The sequence below is a fragment of the Macadamia integrifolia genome, unplaced genomic scaffold (genome assembly GCF_013358625.1).
Source record: "Macadamia integrifolia cultivar HAES 741 unplaced genomic scaffold, SCU_Mint_v3 scaffold2514, whole genome shotgun sequence".
In the NCBI taxonomy this organism is placed as follows: domain Eukaryota; kingdom Viridiplantae; phylum Streptophyta; class Magnoliopsida; order Proteales; family Proteaceae; genus Macadamia; species Macadamia integrifolia.
Window position 1 is genome coordinate 28,255 of NW_024868764.1, and position 27,487 is coordinate 55,741.

At 36.9% G+C, this 27,487-nt stretch overlaps 1 protein-coding gene across 1 annotated transcript; it reads left to right on the forward strand.

Moving 5' to 3' along the window:
• Positions 1-19,038: 19,038 nt before the first annotated feature.
• LOC122066650 (sulfate transporter 3.1-like) lies at positions 19,039-25,519 on the forward strand. The gene is made up of 12 exons (XM_042630485.1): positions 19,039-19,575; positions 19,664-19,871; positions 20,049-20,220; positions 20,714-20,779; positions 21,826-21,939; positions 22,029-22,145; positions 23,364-23,490; positions 23,865-24,151; positions 24,417-24,607; positions 24,685-24,770; positions 24,870-24,946; positions 25,058-25,519. The coding sequence occupies exons 1-12, from the start codon at positions 19,242-19,244 to the stop codon at positions 25,241-25,243; spliced, it is 1,965 nt and encodes a 654-aa protein (XP_042486419.1). The 5' UTR covers positions 19,039-19,241; the 3' UTR covers positions 25,244-25,519.
• Positions 25,520-27,487: the final 1,968 nt, after the last annotated feature.

The following is a 27,487-nucleotide window of genomic DNA, read 5'->3' on the forward strand; positions in this document are numbered from 1 at the left end:
CGCGGTTCAACCAACCATCTGACCTACCCGTCTTTGTTAACTCACCATGGACCCTCCTCGTCCTCCATTGATTTTAAATTACTGTAGCTCACGTACACTTGCATGTGCTCTTCATGGGTCCCACCTAAGATGCTAATCGATTGATTTGTTTTGATTTTGGTTGGGCTGAATTGGTAAGAAGTTTCGGTTTGATTTGGTTTCTTTTCAGTTTTTGTTGTTGGTTTATAATCGGGTTACTAGCTGGTTTGATCCAATCTGATTTCGGTTTTACATGCATAAATAAGGGAATTAGTGGGGGGGGGGTTTTTCTTTTGGTTTTCAGTTTCTTATAATGTTACTATATATCCATCATCGGTATTGGTTTTTATCTGATCTGGTACATTTTTAATTTCGGTTTCAATCAGTCTAATCTTGGTTTTAATTTCTACTATTTTCATACAACATCAACCCAAAACCAAACAGATAAGGATACAAATTGGTTCAATTTTATAGTTATAATCAATTTCAATCAATTCAATCGGTTCAGTCTGAACTTTGACACCCTTAGTCCCACTTATATCAATCCAAAGGCCGAGGCGATAAGACGGAGAAGAACATTTTAAGTTCATCAGCCCAATAATTGCACACTACCCAATCAATGTGGGAGTCAAACCCTCTCTAATCCTCATAGTTTTAGATATCAAGATTTTAATTAATGCATTCTCTGATTGATATTGTATCAATTGTATCCAAACAATGACTGTAAAATGATATTAAAAAACAAAAAAAATGAAAAAGAATGCTACTTGATTTTCAAATCTCTACACTCCATGCATAAAAGGTGACAAAAAAACCACCTATCCTTGGTTGGCATTTTTTTTTCACCTATTGGGTAGCTAATAGGGCGGTAGGGCCATCAGACTACCGTTCTACACGCATTCATCCACTCGCATAAGCATATAATTGGATTTCATTCCTCAACCTATTTTTCTAGGAGCCGACGCTTTCATAGAGGTCGACTTCAAATCAAAGCTGTCACCACTAGACTACGTTAGTGTTCGTCCATCCTAAATTGCATTCTTATACGCGCATATTAGATATTTTTAGCGGCAAAACTGTCCGAGTATCCTCAGCCTAATACAACAAATCCCATGACTTCTTCTTTTTTTTGTACAAATAAAATTCTATTTACTACGAAACGAAAAGGGCAATACAAGGCTTAACAAATTCTCAGGGCATGGAGACTCACAAGAGAAACTATGAGGGTAGGAAAAAACCCATTTGGTAATAGCATGGGCCATCTCATTCTGTCTACTGACATATACAAAATTACAGTAAGAGAAGGAGGATTTCAATATCATCGACGACTATTCCTGATCATCATGAAACTCCATACACTACTGCATCACACCAACCTCATTGGATGTTCTCAATCATCAGATTTTGAGACTGCATGAAGTATCATACACCTCATAATCATGTCATGTGGATCACCGATTCCACTCTCTCTTCTAAGTTGTTTTGTCTTCGGGGATAAAGACACAACTCAATCAAAATCGGTCAGAGTCAGATTCTCCAACCTTGAACAATCCAATGATGACGTGTCTGATGTAACGGTAGTAAAACTGACACCGTTTCTATCAAAGTCTCAACCTCATAATATTATTTGATGATTTCTTAATAAGCCGTCAACCTCACGGCATTTGGCTGTTAATCTGTTACCCATTTAATGCTACGTAAAGTCGTAAACATTTCCTGACCAACGCGTTTTGCTCTTTTGGACGGAAACGGAAACGACCGAGTGATGGGTTGCCTGGTCGGCCCTACCAGTCAGACGACTCACAAACGGGTCTGTCCAGGCCTCCTTTGTCCAACTGAGCAGGATGAATTGACAATTTGACCCTCACAGAATCTGTTGATTTATCGTCTGGTTTATCAGATAAGAACGTACGAAAAGTTACAGATACCGATTATGGTACAGATAGATGATATTGGGTTCGATTAGACAATTTACCAAGGATTAAAGTTTCGGTATGACAATTATATTGGTTGGTTAAATCTAAGATTTGTATTGGAGGATATCATATCGTATCAGAGATACATTAAGATATGTTCAAAATCAAAGATTAAAGTATCGATATCAGTCACCGTATCAATTGACTAAATTTAAGATATATATCAAAAGGGTTTCATATTCTATCGAAAATACTTTAAATCGTACCCAAAAAAAATACTTATGCCACCAATTTTTGGACCATTTAATTGTAACAATACCACCAATTCATATTGGTATTGATTGATATCAGTATCCACTGATACAGTCAATACAAATTAGTACTTAAGTCCATCGTCTAATCATGGCTCTTAAATCAAAAGGGTGTCGCATCGGAGATACTTTACATGATGCCCCAAAAAAAATACTTATATCATCAATTTTTGGACCATTTAATCGTATCAATACTACCAATTCATATTGGTATTGATCAATATCAGTATGATACAATCGATACAAATTAGTATCGAAGCCCGTGGTCTAATCATGGCTCCTAAATCAGTTCGTATTTGAGGTATAATTAGGCCATGGCACCACGGTTCTAGGGAAAGATATCACCAAAGACAGATACCAATATGATAGTGATATGGATAGTTTGTATCAGTCAAATCGTGACTTTATTTTTAAATTTACACTCTATACCAGCTTCATAAGTATTAGTATCCACCAAGATCAATACAAAACACCAATATTGATACGTATAACCGCGGTATTAATTGAATGTAAATCTTACGACGATTAGCTGATGCTTTATACATTATTTTTTACCAAAATTTATTGCCTTTTTTCAATTCAACGAGTCGTTTAAAATTGAGATTTTGTTATTAGTTTTTATTCTTAGTTTCATTCTGATATTTTCTTTTTTGAATATCCTCTTAAGAGACAACTGAAATCAAAGAATCATCTTGAAAACATGGAAGAATTCTATTTCCTAAACTAAGGAACTAAATAAAAGATAACAAAGGTTAGAGATGATCACTTAACTCAAAAGTCAAAGATGACCATTTAACCCAGAGATCACGTCAAGGCACAATCAATCAAATATGGGATTCACTCGCCACATAAATGATTCAAACTTAAACGGAGACTCAGTAAAGCCAAACATATGGGTTCACCCACTACAAAAGAAACTCAAAACCCAAATGGACACATTAAAACAAAAGAAATAGGACTCACCCACCACAAGAGCTCTTTCAAATAGAAATGACAATGATGGTATAAGCCAAGTACCCAACAAACATGGGTTTCCAGCCCCCCTATTCTGCCCATCTCATGTTCAGTTGTTAGTGATGGACCGGTTATCTTCCACTGCTTGGAACTTGGACTGTAGTCAGAGACTATCGGGTCAGTAATCGCCGATATAACTACGAATTTAGAACGAGAAGAAAAAGGGGGTTCCTTATCCTTCTGTGATTCGATTTTGTCTATTTTTTCATTTAATTTATGAAACGAAATATATGAAAAATCTATTAAACTATTTAAAGTACTACTAATAGAAGTTAAAGTAGGTTCGGAATGAAAACTATGATTATATTTATCATGTAAGGGTGAAGCACAAGGAAAAATAGAAGGATTCATAATCTCTGAGTTGATCTGTAACTTTGGTGACCTTCTCGATTTTACAAATCTGCCCCAAACAAGCTCACACAAATGATCATAAGCCAATTAACAGAGCAAAAGGTAGATACGAAAGAGATGTATGGGTTTTGAGTTACTAGATGAAACCAGAGAGTATACTATCTCTCTTTATATATATATATATATATATATAAATGAATCTCCACTTAGATTATGGGTCTAGTTACTAGCATCCCAACACGGTTCCCACAAATCTTCGTCGAAAAACCAATAAAGGAAAGAAGATGGAATTACTGGAAATAGTTAATTAAGCTAACACAAAGAACAATTAGACATACACACTTTGCAATGAGAATTATAGTAATTATAGTAGAAAACATAGGTACTTGTTGCATTCCACAAGTCGGAGGCTAACAAGATTATGCTAGCTTTAAAAGACAGATAATACGATTTATGAAAGATCTTTGAAGCTATCTAGCTAAAGGTTGAGGACTAGTCGTCGTAGCTGAGCTTTGATACTAACTATAGCCGGAGACTGCCGGGGCAGTTACACCAAGAAAAATCAAAGAAATTACAACTTAAAAAGAGAGGATCACAAAGAAGGTAGAGAGCACTAGAGAGGAAGACTTCAGGCAACCGATGACTCCAAATGAAAAGGGGGTATCTTAATGTAAAGCCCGGATTCCAAAACTTCTTAAGTCCGCAGATTCCAGAATGTTTTAAATTCGTGAACAGTGTTTTGCTATAGTTCTAGTGGTAAGTGCACATTTTCGGCAACTGAAGATGATGTTATTATGTGCATCATAGATGATGTCATAATGATGTTGACTTCTAGATTCTTATTGGTTTGTCTAATTTGAATCAGAGTTTTAACTGTATTTGGTTCAAGACCGGTTTTGGATTGCTTACGTCTATGTTTTACTACCCACATAACTCAGGGTAGATGGATTTGTCTTTTGTTAAAGTTCCATCATATTCTCAATATTATGTTGGATTACTGAATCATAACTTTCGGTAGATGTGTGGTCACCTAGATTAATTAAATGAGTATCCATAGCTTCTTAAAAGGGTAACTGTATGTTCTACATCCAAGTGGAGTTCTCGAGGTCCGTCCAAGGTGACAAGATCTTAAATTGTGTCAAAAAATTGTTCAACTTCAGTTTCCTGACCATATAATCAATATTTAAATTGGTACAAAACAATCTTCGTCCATCAGTTACTTTGGTAGTAAATCTAATAGTAGCTTCTCGGGCTTTCTTTCTTAATTGTAATAAGGAAAAATTTCAGATTTGTCTGTGATTATTGTCTTGGATTATTTGAAGAGAAATATCTTCTTCAATATTAGGAGGTCCAATATAAGAATCCTGATTGGCAATAATGAGAATCCAAATTTAATAAGGTGGAAAAGAATCCAATATGGTAACAGGCCATATATGGTTTAAAATTAAACCAAATTATTTTGTTTCCATTACAGATCCCATGGTCTGTGATTTTGTTGTCCTTAAAGATCAAAACCTAAAACATGGGATGCGATCTGACAGTCACAATCTTTCTGTCACCTGAAAATGTCTTCATGAGTTAAGAAATATGACGGAGCTTAACCCAGCTGAAAGCTTGAGACGGGACATGACCAGATAGAACTCTCAACACCCGAAAGAACCCACCAGCCCATTACGAATCATGCCTCTCGCTTAGTTAGGCTCACTGGCTCAATGGGCCTAAAGACTGAGAAGATGGAGGTTTCTAAATGGCTCTACTGGCCCAAAAACTCGGGCACAAGCCCAACTCAAGAGACACTGTTATTGAGTCTATTGACTCAACTTTTTACTATCTCTTGTAAGTGGTGCTCGTAAACTATAAAATTGGGCCCAACTATGGCCCCTAATGGGCCTAGTACATGTAAATATTGGGCTTTTCAGGTGGATATAACATAAAATTTCTTCCTCTAAGACGGGCTTGGCTTTAAGTTCACTCTCATCAGTCCATCAGGGACCGTGATGGACTTTGTGGAGGTCGGAGGATTGGACTCGGATGCAACTATATTGGGCTGCGCTTGAGCTAACTACTGTTCGGATCATATAAACTGTTAGAATATGAATCAAATATAGATCGGATGTGATAGGTGATTCACCTCTCTCTTCAAAATAGCAATTTTAGGCAGTTGGATTTGCCACATGGAAAATCAAGTAGCGTTGAAATTTTATGGATATGTAGGCCTCAATATCCCTTACTCAGATGTGAAGTTTTAGCCCAATTGAGAGTAAGATATATTTTAAGGTCCATGAGAAAAAAAGTCTATTATATCATACTTAACAAAGTTTGAATGGACCACAGGACTAATCAAGTTGAAAGATCACATACAGGTCAAATACTCAACTGGGAGGTGGAGGAAGGGTTTCTATTTCTCCTCCACCCAGCAAATCATTATTTTGAATTTTTGTCTTCATGGCTGCCCATGTCCTATAGATCAACTTCTGAGGAGAAGTTTGTTAGAATTTATATTTATTTTATTATAATTAAGTTTCAAGATGAGGTTCTTCTTTTATGTGTTTTATGACTTGTAATGGTGTGAGACCCTTAGTGTCAATGTAGTGAAAAATGGTCAATAACATCCTATGGGTGCCCTAAATTCCATTCATGGTCATTATCATGAGTAGAGAGGTGGGCAAAGAGAATTGATTGAGATTAATTTCATTTATGAAATTAATTCTTAATTCATGCCATAGGTTATTGCCAAATGGAGGTAAATGATCAATGTCATTATGTGGGTGCCCTAAAGTCCATTCATAGTAACCATGAGTGGGGAGGTGGGCTAGAAAATGATTAATAACACCCTATGAGAGTTCTAAATTTCATTCATGGTCATTATCATGAGTGGGGAGGTGGGTTAAGAAATTGATTGGGATTAATTCAATTTATTGAATTAATTCCCAATTCATGTTCATATGACATTATTCTCCAATCAACTTGCCATTAGTTGGATGTTACTCTTGGAGAATCTAAGAGAGTGCAAGGGTTGGTTTTGGGTCTATATAAATCCAACCAAATACTTTACAGAAACACATATTCACACATTGACACTCCATCTATTTCTACTCTTTGCAACCATACACGTCTTTCTCTTTCTTTTATTTTCTCTAAGTCTTGTGTAAGGTTAGAGGGGACTGTTGTACTATAGCTTTTTGCTCCTTGAAGGGACTAGAAAAACTGTCTCATCTTCTAGTGGAAGACTGTTTTGTCTTAGAGGTAGAGATGCAGAACAACTCTTGGCAGTAGAGGGCATCAATTACCTTAAAGGCAACACTACAAGTGTGACTCAACTTCAATTCTGATTGAAACTTCTTCAGTTACTGCGGTGGTGATTCAACATCTATTTGAAATCTATCCCCGTCTCATTTTAACTAAGGATCAATACTACAACATCATAGTAGTTTCTATTGTAAAATTTTTGTATTGCAATTTGTTTTAATTTTGTAAGAAATTATAATACAATTACCCAACAAGTTTAAGGTAATTGATAGTTGTAAGATTCCATGACTGATCTTGGAGATGCAAGCCTCAACAGAGGTGATGACTCCAACAACAATGATGGTCCTACAATCACTATCATAGGTGATGCTTCGAACAACAATGCCATAGATGGAACTACAAACGGAGGAGATCCCTCAAACATCAATGTTGAAAGTACAATCAACAACCAAGGAGGCGGGGTTCATGTTAGCCACAATGGTAAGGAGGTTCTTCATTTACCCACCATTGATTCAATTCCCACCAATGTTATCTCGTCAGTAACTGATCTTCATCTTCTTGGGATGCTTTTAAGTTGTCAATGAAACACAAGAAGATGGAGTTGACTTTGGACCAGTTGGTTGTAAGGATCAAAATTGAGGAAAAGAACCGAAACAAAGACAAAGGTGAAAAAGACCTTGGGGAGAAACGCTTAAAAGCAAACTTGGTAGAAACCAACAAACATGACAAGAAAAGGAAGAACCGTCAATACAATGATGAGCCTTCTTTTAAAAAGAAGAAACTCACTTATTATATGTGTGGTAAGCCAGAGTACTTCAAGAAAGATTGCAGATTAAAGAAGGAAAAATATGAAAATATGAACCTAGTTGAAGACAATGTTTTTGTGGTTATGGTCACAGAAGCAATTTTGGTTGAAAAATCAAATGATTGGGTATTGGATACCGGTGCTACAAGACATATTTGTGGTGATCTGAAGATGTTCTCTTCTTATTCCATGAGTATGAGAGACGAAAATGTATTCATAAGAAATTTTCAAAGTGCCCCTACTATGGGAAAAGGAAAGATAGTGTTAAAACTCACTTCAGGCAAGACTATGGTTCTTACCAATGTCCTCCATGTGCCGGACATTAGGCGCAATTTAATTTCAGTTCCTTTACTTAATAAAGTAGGAATGAAATTAGCTTTTGAGAGTGACAAGGCGGTTATCACTAGGAACAATGTATTTGTGGGGAAGGGATACCTTAGTGATGGTTTATTTATACTAAGCATTGAAAATACTATAATTGAGAAAGCTGGTACTTCTCCTGCTTACATTGTTCTCCCTACTAATTCTTTTGATTTGTGGCATGGTAGGTTGGGTCATAGTAGTGAGAAGTATATCACCAAATTATGCAAGTTAGACATGATCACCAATAAGGTGGAACCCCCTGTGAATAAGTGTACAACTTGTGTAAAGACAAAGTTAACCAAAAAGTCTCATAAAATTGTGGATAGAAAGAGTGATCTTTTGGAATTGATCCATAGTGATTTGAGTGACTATAAGTCATATGAGTCTAGGGGATGAAACAACTATGTCATAACCTTCGTAGATGACCACTCTAGGTATACCATGATTTATTTACTTAAATCAAAGGATGAGGCCGGAAAGACGTTTATATCTTGCAAAACGGAAGTTGAAAATCAACTTGACAAAAAGGTTCAAAGACTTAGAACCGATAGAGGGACTGAGTATTTTAACATTGAAAAGTTTTGTGAGAAAAATAGAATTATCCATGAGACAACCGCTCCAGACCAATTGGAATCCAATGTGGTTGTCGAAAGGAAAAATAGATCTCTTAAAGAGATGATGAACTCTATGTTATTAAGTTCGAGTGTACCACTTGATATGTGGGGGGAAGCCATTGCTAACGACATGTTATCTGTCAAATAGAATCCCACATAACAAGACTGGTATGATTCCATTTGAGAAATGGTTAGGAAGAAAATCAAGTCTAAAACACTTACGGATTTAGGGCTGTTTGGCTAAGGTATTATTACCGGATACCAAGAAAAGAAAACTGGGGCAAAAAACATGTGATTTTGTGTTTTTAGGATGTGCTACAAATAGTACTGCATACCGGTTCATGGTGATTAAAACTATGGATGATTTTATTGAAACAAATAGCATCATAGAATTAAGAGATGTTGATTTCTTTGAAAACATATTTCCCTTTAAGTCCAACTTACCTATAAGTAAAGATAGTCAATTGACTTATGGGGAAATATAGTTAAATGAAAGGGTTACCAATCAAGAATTGGGTAATGGTGATGGAAGTCAACTAAGGATGAACAAGCAACTTAAAAGACCTAAATATTTGAATGATGAGTGGCTTGTTTATCTAGTAGACAAAGATCTTCTTACATACAAAGAGGCTATTACATTATCGGATGTCTTATTTTGGAAGGAGGCAATCAAGTGTGAACTAGATTCAATCTTGGAGAATAGTATTTGAGAATTGGTAAATTTACCAATTGGTTCAAAAACTTTAGAAACCAAGTGGATATTTCGAAAGAAACTAAAAAGTGATGGATCACTTGATCGTTTCAAGGCTAGACTTGTAGTCAAGGGGTTTAGGCAAAATCCTGACATTGATTACTTTGATACATTTGCCCTAGTCTCTAGAATTTCCACCGTAACGGTTATATTAGCATTGATGTCAATATATAACCTGGTCATCCATCAAATGGATGTGAAAGCGACATTTCTAAATGGGGACTTAGAGGAGAAAGTTTACATAAAGTAACCAGAAGGTTGTATAGTAAATGGACAAGAGCAAAAAGTTTGTAAGCTTCAGAAATCTTTATATGGATTGAAGCAGGAGCCAAAGCATTGGCATGAAAGATTAGACAAAGTTCTAATTTCAAATGGTTTCGTTGTGAACGATGTTGAAATGTGCTTATATAGCAGGTTTCATGGTGGTAAGGGCATATTTATATTACTATATGTAGATGATATGCTGATAATGGGAACAAACTTGAAAATAGTGAGTCAAGCTAAGAAACTTTTGAAGTCTAATTTTATTACAAAAGACTTATGAGAGGTTGATATGATCCTTGGGATCAAGATCATCAAGCAAGAGAATAATATTTCACTATCCCAGGCCCATTATGTAGAAAATATACTTAAAAAGTATGAGTACCATGAAGTTTCAGCGATTAAAACACCTTTTGAAATGGGATGTCATTTGAAAAGAAACTTGGGTGAACCGGTGAATCAAAAAAGGTATGCTCAAATTATTAGTTCAGTCACATATCTAATGAATTGTACGCGTCTTGATATTACCCTTGCGGTAGAAAAGTTGAGTCAACATACTCACAATTCAAGTAAAGAGTATTGGAGTGCGATTGATAGGCTGTTGAGGTACCTAAAAGGCACTATCAACTATAGTTTGCACTATAGTGGTAAACCAACGGTGTTGGAAGGGTACTACGACGCAAATTGGATCTTGAATACAAACGAGTCCTTAGCTACTAGTGGGTATGTATTTACACTAGCAGGCGGTGCCATCTCATGGAAGTCCACAAAGTAATATTGTGGGATAGGCTCTACTATGAAATATGAGTTCATAGCTTTAGAAAAGGCAGGAACGAAAGCTGAATGGCTTAGAAACTTAATGGCGGATATTTCATTGTGGTAAAAATCGACGTCATCGATATCACTATATTGTGATAATCAAGCGGCTATACATCTAGCCAAGAACCAGATATATAATAGTAAAAGGAGGCATATACGCCTAAGACACAATCTTATGAGACAATACATAGATGAATGAATGATAGTTATCGAGTATGTGAAGTCAGAAAGTAACTAAGCTGACATGTTCACAAAGCCTATTTCTGTTAAGAACTTGTGTAGTGTATCTTCAGGAATGGGGTTGATGCCTAATCATTAGGTCATGTGATGGACACCCTACCTATGTGAAGAGGCTTAATGCCTGAATTAGGTTCAAGGGGTACAAATGAAGTCATAGGTGACAAGCTCAATACTACTACTTATTTAAGTATTTATTCCAAGATGTAGATGGTGATAGTAATACCACCACAAGGAGAAAGGTTGAGCAGTAAAGCTCTTAACTAATCCAATCCCAGGAAATGTGGGGGTGTGTTAATTGTGGTGCACATCGGGGACTAACCTAAGTGGATGTAGAGGGTGTGGCTGCCGTCAATGAGAACTTATAGGTAAGTTTTCTAAACATTCATGAGTCCAAGATAAAGGACATGACCTATTCAAAAGTCCAAATGATTATATGATGGGTAGCTCAAAAAGTCGACTTATAAGATGTGGTTGATGGATCGATCAACTACACTAATGAGGAAAGGTTCAAGGAGTCTGACTCTACCCGTACTCTGTAGCGCGACTCATTAGACCTAGTGTAGGTTCAAGTCTGAAAGACACCTACAACGATGCGTCCTATAGTGTCTAATACAGTCACAACAGATGTGTCATTCGTGTCATTTGAAACATGTGGGGGATTGTTAGAATTTATATTTATTTTATTATAATTAAGTTTCAATATGAGGTTTTTCTTTTATGTGATGAGGTTTTTCTTTTATGTGTTTTATGACTTGTAATGGTGTGAGACCTTTAGGGTCAAGGTAGTAGAAAATGGTCAATAACACCCTGTGGGTGCCTTAAATTTCATTCATGACCATTACCAAAAGTGGAGAGGTGGGAAAAGAGAATTGATTGGGATTAATTTCATTTATGAAATTAATTCTTAATTCATGCTATATGTTATTGTCAAATGGAGGTAAATGGTCAATGTCATTATGTGGGTGCCCTAAAGTCCATTCATGATCACTACCATGAGTGGAGAGGTGGGCTAAAAAATGGTCAATAACACCCTATGAGAGCTCTAAATTTCATTCATGGCCATTATCATGAGTGAGGAGGTGGGTTAAGAAATTGATTAGGATTAATTCAATTTATTGAATTAATTCTCAATTCATGTCCATGTGACATTATTCTCCAATCAACTTGCCATTAGTTGGAGGTTACTCTTGGGGTATCCAAGAGGGTGCAAGGGTTGGTTTTGGGTCTACATAAACCCAACCAAATACTTTGCAGAGACACATATTCACACATTGACACTCCATCTATTTCTATTCTTTGCAACCATACAAGACTTTCTTTTTCTTCTATTTTCTCTAAGTCTTGTGTAAGGTTAGAAGGGATTGTTGTGCTGCAGCTTTTTGCTCCTAGAAGGGACTAGAGGAACTGTCTCATCTTCTAGTGGAAGGCTATTTTATCTTAGAGGTAGAGATACAGAATAACTCTTGACAGTAGAGGGCATCAATTACCTTAAAGGCAGCACTACAAGTGTGACTCAACTTTAATTCTGATCGAAGCTTCTTCAGTTGTTGTGGTGGTGATTCAACATCTATTTGAAGTCTATCCCTGTCTTATTTCAGTTAAGGATCAATACTACAACATCATAGTAGTTTCTACTGTAAAAGCTTTGTATTACAATTTGTTTTAATTTTGTAAGAAATTGTAATATAATTACCGAACAAAGTTGAACTAAGCTAAGCATCAGCCTTCGGTGCTTCCCCATGACTTGGAATGTCAAACTCATATATAGTGGAAACGAACAGTGTTACAGTTTTCATGGATTCCTCCCTCTCTCTCCCCCCATTTTTCTTTATTCCTTTCCTCCTCTCCACCTCCTACTCTTGTTCCAGCAAAATCTTTGTGTTATGCATATTATTTTGAGACTATTTATTGTGGGATAGTGGATGAATCCTTGGATACTAAAACCTAATTCAACTAAAAAAAATATTAAACTAAAAAATACAATAGAGTTTTAATTAACTCTAGGGTCACTTAGAGATTCACTTGTCACAAGAGGACTTCAAACTCAAATTATGGCTGATTCACTCAAAAGTAAGACTCACTCACCACTAAATGTTTCACATTGGAAACAATTTTTTTCCTTCTTACAAGCCAAAAGGTACATATACAAAGAAAGGTAAAAAGAGTCTTGAAAAATAGGAAGAAATTTCTCTTCACCACATGGTGAGAATCACATCATGGACCGAAGCAACGAGACTATGTGTCCCCTGCAACCTCTCCCTGAGTGGCCCAAATGGACCACAATGAATGGAGACCTTAGGGAAACTCGATCCTTAAAAAAAAAAGTCATTGAAAGGGAAAGTAAAGTGGAGTTATGAATAATAAATGCTAATAACATCATAAAACTAGTTTTTCTTTGATTGTCCTTATACAGTTGAAAATCTCTTCATATAATGTCTTAAGATTTTGTATTCAACCTTCCAACATGGTATCTAAAGCTACAAACTAAAGTCATTTATTCTTGATAAGTGTAAGAGCTTTGTGTTATGTATAATTGTGCCCCCTTTAATACCACATGATGGTGTTACGTGCAAAGTTGGAATACGTGTGTGACCTCGCACATGCAAGCGCATGTATGTTTTGATATATATTATTGTGGCACCTTACTCAACAGCTCGTGTTGTGACCTATACTTAACAACTCGGTATAATGAAACTACACATGAGGGGGAGTATTGTGCACCCCGTCTTGTTGCCCACTTTTGTTTTTTGGATAAGTTTTGATGCCCACGTGATTTGATTCTTTCCTGAGCAAATTTCCCTGTAAGAAGCAATAACATCAATAATTGATATATACTGACTTTATTTCCACTTGCATGTTTCAATCTTAGTGCTATAGATATCATTACCTAACCGTACATGCAGCGTACATATATGGATAGGTGATTCAGACTCACTTATAACTACGGAACAATTAGCTCTCTCTCTCTCTCTCTCTCTCTCTCTCTCTCTCTCAGCCTTTGACCTACAGGACTCCATATATTTTTCTCTCCCCCTCCCCAAAAAGCATTTAACCTCGAGGATTCCCAAATGTCCTAGACCCAAAAAGGATTTGACCTTTGGGACTCCCTATATCTTGGGATGGCCCCATGGGGATCCTGATCAATATCTACAAAGGCGTGGAAACATATCTTTGACTTTCTCTATCACTGATTGGTCACTGCCACCAACTTTTCAAAGACACGTAGCAAAAACAAAACTTTAGTCCTCTCTGAATCTAAGATATCCCCCCAGTGCTAATCTGATAATCCTAGCTTGTGATGCCCAAATAGTGAGGCCACATTTAAATTGAACCCTTTCTGTGCCTCATATAATGTTACACTAACTCCATTATGGAGCCTTTGGTTCTCAATTCATGGTCCCAACTCCCAACAACCTTAAGAACACCACAATAAAAAGCATTGGCTAGTTCCAAGTTCCAACCAGACCATGATTATTATCAACTTGTCTTGGTCTAAATCTCTTTGGAGCAAATGGAAAACACACTCATATACCTACAAATCACATGTACGTCAACCTATAATTCATATAAGTTGACAGATACATAAAGGCCATCTTAAGCAGGAGAGATCACTAAAATGGAGGCAAAGGTCTTGTTAGGGTACTGTGGACACTGTAGAAAAAATTTTAACGGTCACTTTGCAATTTCTATCTCATCAACTCATCCATTCATATCTATTGATTATGTTAGGGTTCCTCGTGAAAGTAATTATCTTATCTTAGATGTGAGTTGGCTGATGTGAAGGTGTATAAAGATTTAAACACCCTCTTTTTAATGACTAAATAGATTTTAAAGATGAATTCTACCAATGTCCCAACATACGAGAAAGGAGAGTGGGATTCTGACTAGGAACAATCTTTTCATTGTTATCAAAGTGACTGATCTCTCTCTCTCTCTCTCTCTTCCATTGAAATTAATGGAAATGCAATGAAGTTTCTCCAAATAAACATTATACAATTCGATTTAATTCTTACTCCTCTGTTCATGACTCACTTTTATCATTCTCCCCTTATACAAACTTGTGTATTAGTTGTAAATCTAAAATCATTGGTGCTTGTAGAGGATAAGGGGGAATCTGGAGAGAGGCCCCACTCCCACCTCCACCCAAAACCTCTGAAATGGATATTTTAGGATAGAGTGTCAATGGGGAATCTCTCTCCCTCAAAAGTACTACTCATCCTTAAGCCTTTCTTTTTGCGATTGTCAATCAACTTCGACCAATCACCAAAAAATCGTATGTTAAGAAAAACAGTAATCAATGTAGTGTTTGAAAGATTAATTAGCCCATCCGTAATGATTTTTTTCTTAGATAGATAAGGAAGAGAAGGATAACAGTCAAGAGGTTCGAACTCGAAACCCCATGAACATTGGCTTTGCCCACCACAGCTCAACAACTGTCCTATGCGGTAGTGAAGGAAAACTTCCACTAACCATGCAAATCAACTTATCAATGTTCCACGTGCTTTTTGTTCTAGGTAATTCTTAACTAGTTGATGCATTCAATTTTGAAATATGGTCTTATTAACTAGTGAGAACTCCTCAAGTATATGAAAGGCACCAAGGATGTGAAACTCTCAAGATCATTTATGGGAATAATGAGGGACTTGTAGGGAAAGAACAGTTTTGATGACACGGGTACAATACAAAACCTTAAATCATTTGGTGAAGGGAGCCCTTCAAATATATAGGCACCAAAGACCTCAACAAATAATGCACCAATGTAAAACTATAGCTCTATGTAACTCCCAACTCCCATGGGTCAAATTGAAACCTAAAAGATGGGCAATTGAGTATTATCTCCTCGTCATATCTGTAAATGTGGATGGCATGACATCTTTGTTCTTGAACTTTTTCTTGATTACAATGTCAACGTCATCAACTATTTGATGCATTTGTGTATTGTATTCGACTTAGATTCGTCATGTTGATTGAAATAAGACTATCGTAATCATGTGATTCCAGTGCTTAGCGCACTGATAGCAACAACGGCTAGTTGAAGTTGATGCCTAAAGGTCTGAGGATTAATTTCAGCAGCATGTGGGTGTGTTGTGTGAATATGTGTGTTTCCCTCCTTTTAAGAGTAAGTCAGCCATTGGCTCTGCAGTCCCCCCCCCCCCCCCCCCCCCCATAGATTGACAAAAAAGAAAAAGTCTATTGTAGCCATAACTAGACCATCCTGAGCTGATCAATTAGCAGAAGCCTAGTAGGATGATATATAAGCACCTGGACCTGATTCGGGCCCACCCACTTATAGATGGATCCATTCACTAGTTTCCGCCGTGACCACATTGTATTAGAACATTTTAATTCCTTTTATTTTTCCAACTTTTATTTTTTATATTTTATATTTTATTTTTTATTTTTTATTTTTTGGTTTTCTAGGGAGATAGTGCAAGTTTGAAAAGGGATCTACACAATACAACAATTGTTGCTTTGAAAATGATATCATTAATATGGGATCTACATATTCAATAGGAAAGAACATATAAAATAATGAGAGAATGTTCTCTGAAAAATATCGTGTTCTCTATGTTAACATAGGGGTCAATAACAATAACAACAACTGTCTAGCATAGTTGTTATGTTGTAATGTGTAAAATACTCATCCCGTGATAAAGTCATAAGTTTCGAGGCTTTAATTGTTGCCTGTATTTCCTCCTGTATTTCCTCCCTACCTATCTATGGTTGTTGTCAATATTCCCTCCCTACCTATTTAAATAAAAAAAAAAATCAACAGGTGCACCGTTGTCCCTAGCTTTACATATGGAACACTCGTCATTTTTGGTGCGCGGTATCCTTATTCCTGATTCCTGAATCCTGATTGGATTTTGCTAAATCCTAACCCTAGGAGAGAGACAGATCAGCCCTAGGTCCTACGGATGCTTTATTGGCTGGTTTTAAGGTGTGGAGCCGCGTTGCCGTAGGGACTGTGAGGAAGAGACTTTATACCCAAAAGTAGCAAGCATATGTATCAAAGTGCGCTGACGCTTGACACGTGTTGACATGACCAATACAGGAAATTCACTAAAGACGTGTCTCTTTTGGATTGCTTGTATCATCTGTACTTTCCAATCTGTAGTGGAAAGAGAGAGAAAGAACATCTTCAACCTCACATCAGACTTAATCAGAGAAGGTAGGTGGGGTCTACGCTATGGTCACAAAATTGCATAAATCTACACTTTGATGTAGAGAGTAGGTGTCTTGCAGCAAAAAAAAAAAAAAAAAAAATGTAGAGTAGGTGTTGGAAGAGTTCTTAGGATGTTTCGACTAGTAGAAGACTACACTGTTCCACTGAATACTGGCTGATTTTTTTTAATTTTGTTGGAGTTATAATCTCAATTTGGAAATGATAAACAGTTGCGAAAAAGCCTAGTGCTTTGAGTCCTTAATAGGTTTGCGTAAGATTCATTTAATTCATCTGTTTAGGCTTTCAATGGAGCCCATAAAGTTTGATTGCATAAAGTAGGATTTTTCTAATCTCCTATTGTGTTTACATTTTTTACCCTAATTACTTGTTTTTGTTCTTCACTTCTACCTAATTATACAAGGTTTCTTTGGGCCTCCTATAAGGCAATTTGAATCAAAGCAACTATTTTACTCTTATTTTTCTTTGGAATTAAGGTTTCTTTTACCTTATGAATTCAATGGTTCATCCATGTTAGAACGATATTTAATCCCCACCATATTTTTGACTGTGTCATACTTACTTAGTTGGTGGCGGTTATATTTGTCAATGGACGTTTTGCATTTGTTTTTGTCAATCATGGATGGATAGAGAGTGCTCATGAATCCAAGATCAGAAGAATTATAGTAGGATTTTGAGAAACAAGAAGAATAGGCTAGCAATGTCACTGTCTAGATTGACTACGAAGAAATAGGAAGATTGTTAGGAGAAGAGCAACAAGGATGGTAATGGACTAATTTTTCTTTTCTTTAGTATCTCAAATATTTGGCCCAAGATTTGAAATTGACTTGCGCTTCTATCACTACTTGTTTTAATAGACATTCTTATGGCATTAGTCCTCTAATACTTGTGAAAAGATGGAAGGTGCTTCGCCTCTAGTTATGGAAGTTTCAATTTTATAGGCAATAATAATGTAAGTTCTTACGTATCAATTACTTTAAAGTACAAGTATCAAAAAGCATAATTAGGTACAAAGGTGTTTAGTAGGTAGAGCAATGGTCAAAATAGAATTCAAGAAGTGGTATCGATAGTGTAAATTAGGTTTTTGTACGAGAATTATTTTTGAACTGGCTGATTCATACAAATGGAATCCACCACAAACTTGGTTGTTAGGTGATTCCATCTGTGTGGGTCAACCCGTACGAAAATCATTCTCGTACGAGGATTTGATCCACTTTTGTATGGATCCTAGTATTCCTTCATATTGACTAGTCTGTCTAACTTTCTCTAATTTTTTTCTTCTTTTTTTAGAAAGTTCTTGAGATATATCGAATGGAATCTAGACATTTTTATTCTTGGGACTAAGTTTTCTTAGGGCCACTTTTCCATTCACTGTGGCCCATTGTAATCACATACAATAGGGGAAGAGAGAGGTGGAAAGTGATGGGATCACATCCAGATGATCCTAACATTCAGCCACGATGTAGGAAAACTTTATCATTCTTATTTAATCGGCTACTTTTTTTTTTTTTTGTCAAGTGGACCCACTAGCCTCTTAACATGTACCATTTACCCAACTTATGCCCAATTTTGGACTATAGCCGATCGATTCAAATCTGACCTAATGGGGGCTGGTCCATGACACCCAAATATCCTCCCCATCTCGCTAGCTTCAGCAGCTCAACGATTGATGGCAACTAGTTTACAACAAAGCACATCATATCGAGCCTACTTGGCCACTACCACTTCTAAACTAATCTGAATGTGGATTAGGTTTGTACAAGTTGATCCACACAATGAAATCTACTATATAATTGATTGTTGTGTGAATTCCATCTCTGCAAATCGTAGGAGAATGATTGTCGTACGAGGAATTGATTCGCTTTCAAACTTACCTAATCATCCAAAAAAAAAAAAATTTTTAACTTACCGCTTGAAACATTTTTGTTTGGCTCTCACCAATCAGGACTCACCACATAGTGAAAGCATGCCGTGCTGGCAGTAGGGTAGCCGTATGAAATGAAAGTCCGTTGAACGACTCAGGACTCAGGAGTCAGTGACCTAGGATGCCTCTTCCACATGTGCTCAGGGACCCACACCGCACTTACACGTTTCTCATGAGGTCCACCCCAAGCCACCACAGAAGAGGAGAGGAGAGGAGAGGAGGAGGAGGAGGAGGAGGAGGAGGAAGAAAAGCAGTGGGAGGTGAGATCATCACACTACTCTTTTCCTCTTTATAACCCCCCGAGGTCCCTCCTTCCTCTCCACTCAGTCTCCATAACCATAACCACTCATACGTTACTGTAAGTAACAAAGCCACCACCACCACCACCACCACCACCGCCTCCGCCGCCACCACCTCAGTGATGGGCAGCACCGATTACATGTTCCAGAATCACGTCGGTTGTGCTCATCGTGTGGCACTCCCACCTTCGCAGCCCTTCTTCCATTCACTCAAGCTCTCTCTAAAAGAAACCTTCTTCCCTGATGACCCTCTTCGTCATTTCAAGAACCAGTCACCTGGTCGGAAATTTGTGTTAGCTTTACAGTACTTTCTACCCATCCTTGAATGGGCACCTCGTTACACTTTCCAGTTCTTCAAAGCTGATTTCATCGCTGGGATTACAATTGCAAGCCTTGCGATCCCTCAGGGCATCAGTTATGCTAAGCTGGCTAATCTCCCACCCATCCTTGGCCTATGTGAGTGCTTTCTCCAAATCAAATTCTATTCAATTCCAGTTAGATTATTGTGAAATGTGTTTGAAATCTTTTGAAATGGGCAATGCAGATTCGAGCTTTGTCCCACCTTTGGTTTACGCCATGATGGGAAGTTCGAGAGATTTGGCTATTGGGGCAGCGGCTGTTCCATCACTACTCATAGGTTCTATGCTTGGGAGAGAGGTGAATCCTATTGCGCAACCCAAGCTGTACCTTCACCTCGCCTTCACTGCTACATTATTTTCCGGTGTTTTCCAAGCTTCCTTGGGTTTCTTAAGGTGAAGATATGACTGTAGAATTTATCCTTTAAAGCTAACCTTTAAAAAAATATGTTTAAATTTTTATAAGCTACTCACATCTAATGTGGGACCCAACATTTGTCTTTTACTAGTTTGAAAGACATTAGCCATGGATGAACTAAGATAATTGATAGTTTAAGATTGTGATGAATGCAGGCTTGGGTTTATTGTGGATTTTCTTTCACATGCAACCATAATAGGGTTCATGGGTGGAGCAGCTACAGTTGTTAGTTTGCAGCAGCTGAAAGGGATCCTGGGTTTGGAACACTTCACCAACAGCACTGACCTTGTCTCAGTCATGCGTTCTGTCTTCACCCAAACACATCAGGTCCTTTCTTTGAGTCTTCCTTTGTGCTATTAATCTTTTACTAGTATAGGACCCCTAAAGTCCTTCATTTGGTAAATGACCCATTGTCTCTTTTTTTTTATTTTTTTATTTGGTAAGTGACCCATAAAGTCTCAATTGGTAGAGTGTGGAGTGTAAGAAACACCCTACTGGAAGCTTCCCCTGGTTCTCAGACCCTAAAGTCTCAGTTGGTAGAGTACCCTACAGGAAGCTCCCCCTGGTTCTCACCTACCCTTCCCCCATAAAATAGGATAGAGTAGGTTCATGGGTTTTGTTTGTTTCTCTTTGTTTTTCTCTAAAGTAAACATAAAAAACATTTTTTAGTAACTTCTGCCCTATCCAATGTCAGGGCAAATTACCAGTTGTGCTAGTTACATTATATTTAACTCTTCATTTTGAACAGAGATCGTATTTTTTGGGTAACTGGACTCTCTCTCTAACTAAGACTAACATTAGTGGTTTCTGGTGGTTGCAGTGGCGATGGGAGAGTGGTGGATTGGGCTGTGTCTTCCTCTTCTTTCTCATCCTCAGTAAATGCTTGGTAATTAAATATTCAAGGTTCTTCTTTTTCATTTCTTTGTGCTTATCCTCTTCTTCGTCGTAGCTAATTAATAACTCATAATCAAACAAAACACAATAAACGTTGCACAACAGATTCACACTGTTAATAAAAATAAGAAGTAAGAAAAACAACTGTGTTTCTGGTTTCCATTAATCATTTTGCTGCTATCTGGTTTGCAGGAACTTTTTTGTTATCGTAACTAGGGGTTTACCTTTTTTTTTTTGTTAATAACTAAGGGTTTACACATACCTTATAGGATGGGTATTTTGAAAAATACTAAACCTTAGGAGAATATTTTAGGAGAATATTTGTGCATCCAAAGGGAATGTGGATATTCTATTTCTTAGGCCGAGAGTTTGGGTAACAGAAACGTTCTTGCAACCTGGGTAGTAACAAAAAAATTTCCCATTAATTTGTCAGAGAAGATTTGCAGAAAAATAGTGTGACTTTGCACCAGCAAAAGGGTCAGTGGATTGTTTATGAAAGCATAAGTGGGGTTAGGATTTTCACCTTTCATTAGGGGTAGGATGGTCTTTTCACCCCTTTGTGTCTTGGTGCAGGGTCATGGTGCCTTTCAGGATTTTTTCCCCTAATTATTTATTGGGCTTTTTATATGCTGTAATGAATAATTTGTGGAAAAGATTTAAGGTGGGTGGGTAGAAGACAAATTTTTACTAAGTGACTGATAATCTTAGGGGCAAAAATGAAATCTCCCTTTCAATTAAAAGGGATATTTGGAAAAACAAAAAGGAAGCCTAAAGGATAGTGTGGCCATTGTGCCTTGACAAAGTGGGGGGCAAATTGACGGACCCATCCAACCCTTATGAAAAGTGAAAATTTCACTTTTATTAATGTTTCTACTAGTGCTCTTATTAGCACCACATGGGCACCAGGGCCGTGCTACTTTTTAATGAACCTCCCTTGGTTATTTACGAACCCATAGAGGAAAGGAACTATTCATTTTCACATCAGCAAATTTCCTACTACCTAGGTGGATAATAATTGTTTTTTTTCCTTATAAGCAGAGCAAGAGAGGGCCAAAATTCTTCTGGATATCAGCCATGGCGCCACTGGTTTCTGTGATTCTTGGAAGCCTCCTTGTCTATCTCACCCACGCTGAGAGACATGGTGTTGCAGTGGTGAGCATCTCATTCTGTACTGCCTTTTTCCAACTTTGTTGGCATTTCAGTTTTCTCCCATTTCTTGCAACTTCGTTACTGTGTTACAGATTGGACACCTGAAGCAAGGCTTGAATCCACCATCTTTGACCAGTTTTGAATTTGGGTCTGATCATCTGATGCTAGCCCTTAAAACCGGAATCATCTCTGGTGTCATCGCTCTTGCCGTAAGTGTATAGATATATATATATATATATATATATTTTTTTTGTTAATTATGGGTGTCAAGTCTTTGGTTTGATTAATCTCACGGGTCATATTGACCTCACAATTGTATGAACTGGATCATATCGGGTCAAATGATGGCTATTCAATTTTTATTGAAAACAGTGATGAACACTAAAAAAAACCCCGTAAAACCCAAAACATGCCTATTGAAATTAAATTAATAATTTGAAACCTGCACTATATTAAGATAAGTCTTTTTCCTCTTGTGGGCCCGTTCTTATCTGATTTTATCTTCCTTCTACGTGATTTACAAGAAAGTGGAAAGTAGAACGTAAGTAGAACGTAGAAGATCTAGATTCAAGACCAATAATGGACCATTACCAAAAGAAGATCAATATAGTATTAAAATGGTTCCAGGCTGGTCGGTGTTCTTCCCCATACTTGCCTAACGTGGGTGACAACTTGTCCACTGTAGAATCTGGCCAACAATGAATCGCTGTCGGTTGAATCGACTGTTGTAGGTTAAATTCGTGTTCAAGATTGGCCCAATCGATTATTGAATATGTTGGGTTTAAGCATCGATTGATTAATAAACGGGTATTCTCAATGCAAGGTAGTTGTCAGATAGTCACTTTAATAGCCCCAGTGAAAATTGTAACCAACTGTTTATAGCCTACTTAGCCCTCATTTAACCAAATTATGGTCCAGATACTTTCCGTGAATTGTGAATTACAAGGATTGATTATCTAAATGGATAGAAATAATGTAGAGCCTTTAATTGTTAGAGACCGATTAGCCCGACCTTAAACTATTAATTGTTCCATCATTGATCTAGATCCTCCGATTTTTTTGAAGGATCTCTTATAAATTTATTATCAGCATGATCTTGGTCTATTATGTATAAGAAATAGTATAAAATATTTATTTTTATATTGATATTTTCATTCATATAAAATAATTTATTTTTATATTGGGTTTTTTTTTCCAATCAGTTTTGGGGTTTGTTCTAATCAATTTTGTATTTTTACTGATTTCTAAATCAAAACCAATGCCGAACTGATGAGGAATTATGTCTAATTGGTTTGGTTTTTTGGTTCGTACCAAATTTCCAATCGGTCTTTTTGGTTTGGTTCGTTCCAATTGATCTAATTTTTTGTTTTTTTTGACAAAGATCCAATCGGTCTAGTTGTGCTAACGTTGGGTTTAAATTAATGCAGGAAGGAATCGCTGCGGGAAGGAGCTTCGCCATGCTCAAAGACTACCAAATCGATGGCAACAAAGAGATGATTGCCTTTGGGATGATGAACATCGCTGGCTCTTGCACTTCTTGCTACTTGACGGGAGGTATTTATATCTCAATTTATATAAAGGGAAAAAGAATGTTACCCGTCTAGCGTTCTTTATACCAAAGGCAAAAGCATCTTTTCACAGTTTCCTTGAAAATAAGGGCTGTTTCTGGACCTGAGGAGGGTAGCGTTCCTCCTCCCATTATATTAATTATCAAAATCCACCGTTCGCTATCAAAATTAAATGTGGCCCACCTGCCCATATGGTCACTTGTCCACACCATCTCCCAAACTCTCGCACCCTCCATTCCCTTGGCACTGCTTTGATGGAGGTGGGAGATGCGGTGGACAGGTGACCATATATGGGTAGGTGATCTGGACTCATTCTAAACTCATAATTAACTAATGCTTGGCTGGAATTGAAAATTTCAGGACCTCTTTCGCGTGCGGCGGTGAACTTCAATGCAGGATGCAAGACTGCAGTCTCAAACACTGTGATGGCTATTGCTGTGTTGATAACTATGTTGTTCCTAACACCATTGTTCCACTACACTCCCCTCGTCGTTCTTGCTTCCATTATCACTACGGCCATGATCTGTTTGATCGACTACAGGGCTGCTATCCATCTTTGGAACCTCGACAAATTTGACTTTGTTGTGTGCATTAGTGCATACATCAGTGTAGTCTTCGGAAGTGTCGAGATGGGTTTAATCGTAGCGGTATGTATCATCTCAACACTCTTTCATATAGAGAGGAAAAAGAAATTTAAGCTCTGATACCTTGTTGGAGGGTCAAACTCGAAACCTTAAAATTTAGTGGAGAAAGATTCTTAAATATATGATACCAAACAAGGACCCGAACAAACTGATGTGGGACTATAACCCTATAACTCCCTGCATTTCAACACTACCATGGAAAAATGGAAGTTGGGCTTAGGCCTATTCAACATTAATTGATCACTAACGGTTCAAATTTTTGTTGCAGGTCACATTATCCATGCTTAGGGTGTTTCTATTCATATCAAGGCCAAGAACTTTTGTCCTTGGCAACCTCCCCAACTCCATGATATACAGAAACATCGATCAATACCCAGATGCTAACAGTGTTCCTGGAGTTCTTATACTTCAAATTGATGCTCCTATCTACTTTGCCAATTCAAGCTACTTAAGAGAGAGGTACAATAAGCATGATATATAATTGAAAAGTTTATCTCAAGAATTAATGCTAAGATTTAGCTGATTTTGTTCTATAGAATCTCAAGATGGATCAATGAAGAGGAAGACAGACTAAAATCATCAGGAGAGACAGGCTTACATTATGTAATACTAGACATGGGCTGTAAGTAATCAACCATAAAAGGATTGAATTATCTGAGTTGTTCTATATTAATTTAACTAATCACTTCCATCTAATCTGTGAAAAATCTTTGATAAACAGCCGTTGGTAGCATCGACACAAGCGGGATTAGCATGCTTGATGAAGTTAAGAAGAACATGGACAGAAGAGGGCTTAAGGTACTAGTTAACTGTTGGGGTCTTTAATTTCTTGCTTATTGAATATTATGTCATTTTTATGGTGGAAGTGAAGTGATTTACTTGTATGTGTTTGATGGGTCTTAAATATAGATGGTGTTGGCTAACCCTGGAAGTGAATTGATGAAGAAGCTAGACAGGTCCAAGTTCATAGAGAACTTAGGCCAGGAGTGGATCTGTCTAACAGTGGGAGAGGCTGTGGGAGCTTGTAAATTCATGCTTCATTCATGCAAGGCAGGCCCTGTGACACTTGAAACAGTCCATGTGAATAATGTTTGAGCAAATACTATTTTGGATCAAGTGTCCTGAAATTAGGGTTTTTTGTAAAGGGGGTGTTAATCAGTTAAATCTTAAGGCTTTTCTCTTCTAACCACTGTATAAGCTTGTAGAATATATGTATTAGGGTGCAATAATATCAAGAGGGAATTTAGATTGTTGGTTGACCATTTATTTTAATGTTTAATTGGTCAACTTGTTTTTGTTGTCATTTGGTTGTTGAGATATACCTTATTGTACTTCATATTCCAATATTGTTTCTGATGTTTCTAAGTCTCATATCCACAAAGTTATCCTTTTCTTCTCTATCTGTCTATCCATGAGAAAGTCTGAAACTAAAACAAAAAGGGCAGTTAGCTAATTCCACTTTCGGCATTGCCATCAGCCGGAATACACACTACATGATTAATCATATCTTTATTACAAGTTACTCTTAATCTAATATTGGGAGTAACTCTCACGGGCACCCTCACATAATTCCAAAGCAAGATTCTGTTTGAAAGAATTTGTATGCACTTAAATGGAATGTAAGGCCTGGAATTAGCAAAAACCAACTTTCTTCTCGTAGTCTCTCTCCTCTAAGGGTGTGGCTAGCTTCCTGTATAATGTACTGACACTCACAATCTCCATTTCTTGTTCCTCAGTAATGACTTAACTTGTAAGATGGTAATATAAACGGCAACATGTAAATCCCTCTTCCTTTGATATAATCTTGAAAAGTTTTTGCATCATTTGTATACGAGTTTTGAGTTTCTTATTGCTACTAACTATGAGAGGCATCTAGCTATGCTTGGGATCTTCCTTTTGTTCCTGGTCTTTCACCCCCCTCCTTTTAATTTAGTATATCATTGTTTCTCTTTGGCTGCTTTTGGTAGTCATTCAGTTCCAGAAACAATGTTTCATGTTAAAAATAGAATTTTCAGTTTCTGTATCAAAACGTCGTTAAAAAATAAATAAATAAATAAATAAATTGAAAAAAAGGTTTTAGGAATGATTATCTTAAATTGTTCATTTCTTTGTATTTGGAACGAAACCGAAATGACGAGACAAGATTTCGCCGTTCCATTATTTTGCATTTCTAGCATTTTTTTTTCTCTCTTTTCATTTCAAAAAAATCGAAAAATACCAAGTTGGCACCAAACATTTCATTCCGTTTTTTATTCCCATAGAATGAAATAATATTAAAAACGTTTTTTTGGATGACTACCATACGCAACCTTAGCTTCTTCTCTTCCTGAATTTCAATTGTTCCCCTCCATGAGTGGATGTTTTTTGGTCCCTGGTTGATTGTTTTTTTGCGGTCTTTCCCTTGGACAGTCCTTGAGATCTTTAAATTTTTTTAAAAATGGGGATGAAAACTGATGGCCAGTTAATGGTGTTTGATGATGCTGGTCCTCTTATGCACTTGTCCCTTATCCAATTATAATATAATTGTGACTCTCTGACTTTTGATCGGGTATGTGGTTCCCAATTCATCACGCACTGAGTAAGAGCAACTTAAGCAAATCAACTGATTTACTAAATCAATTTGCATTTTTTTTTAAATTTTTTTTAGTAAATCTTGGTACTGCAATTTGGATCCATTAGTAGCATAGCACTAAGACCATAATCAAATAATAATTATTGATTATAGAATTCAAACGAAATCAATAAGATGGAGATGTGCACTTCTAAGCCACTTTTTTGAGAACACATATAAAAAATCAATGAAGTGGGGAAAGAAGAGTATTAAATGAATAATTTGAAAAAAAATACCTAAAAAATAATTGTTGATAATGTTGAAAGGGATGGAGATGGCTGATCTTAAGTATATGAAGGCACTAATGAAGGTACTAATGAGGAGAAGAGCTAGAGATTCTAATTCGTGATTTTGACATTCCCCTTCACATGTTGGTGGGGGAAGAGTATTAAATGAATAACTTGGAAAAGGATACCCAAAAAATAATTGTTGATATTGTTGAAAGGGGAGGAGATGGCTGCTCTTAAGTGTATGAAGGCACGAATGAGGTAAAGAGTAAGAGATTCCAATTTGCGGTTTCAACATTCTGCTTCACATGTTAGTGGAGGAAGAGTATTAAATGAATAACTTGAAAAAGGATATCCAAAAAAATAATTGTTGATATTGTTGAATGGGTGGAGATGAATTGCCTTTCTCCAATTGGGGGAGAAATAAGGAATTCTGATTTTTGAGGTTTTTTACCCTTTGAAATTAGGAAGACTCAATGCTCTTATTTCTCTGTACAATCG

Excerpts from the sequence above, each read along its gene's own strand:
- LOC122066650 (XM_042630485.1), top strand. The coding sequence starts at position 19,242 with ATGGGCAGCACCGATTACATGTTCCAGAATCACGTCGGTTGTGCTCAT. Across the intron at positions 19,872-20,048 it reads GCTTCCTTGGGTTTCTTAAG|GCTTGGGTTTATTGTGGATT; the intron begins GTGAAGATATGA and ends TGATGAATGCAG. Across the intron at positions 21,940-22,028 it reads AGAGACATGGTGTTGCAGTG|ATTGGACACCTGAAGCAAGG; the intron begins GTGAGCATCTCA and ends ACTGTGTTACAG.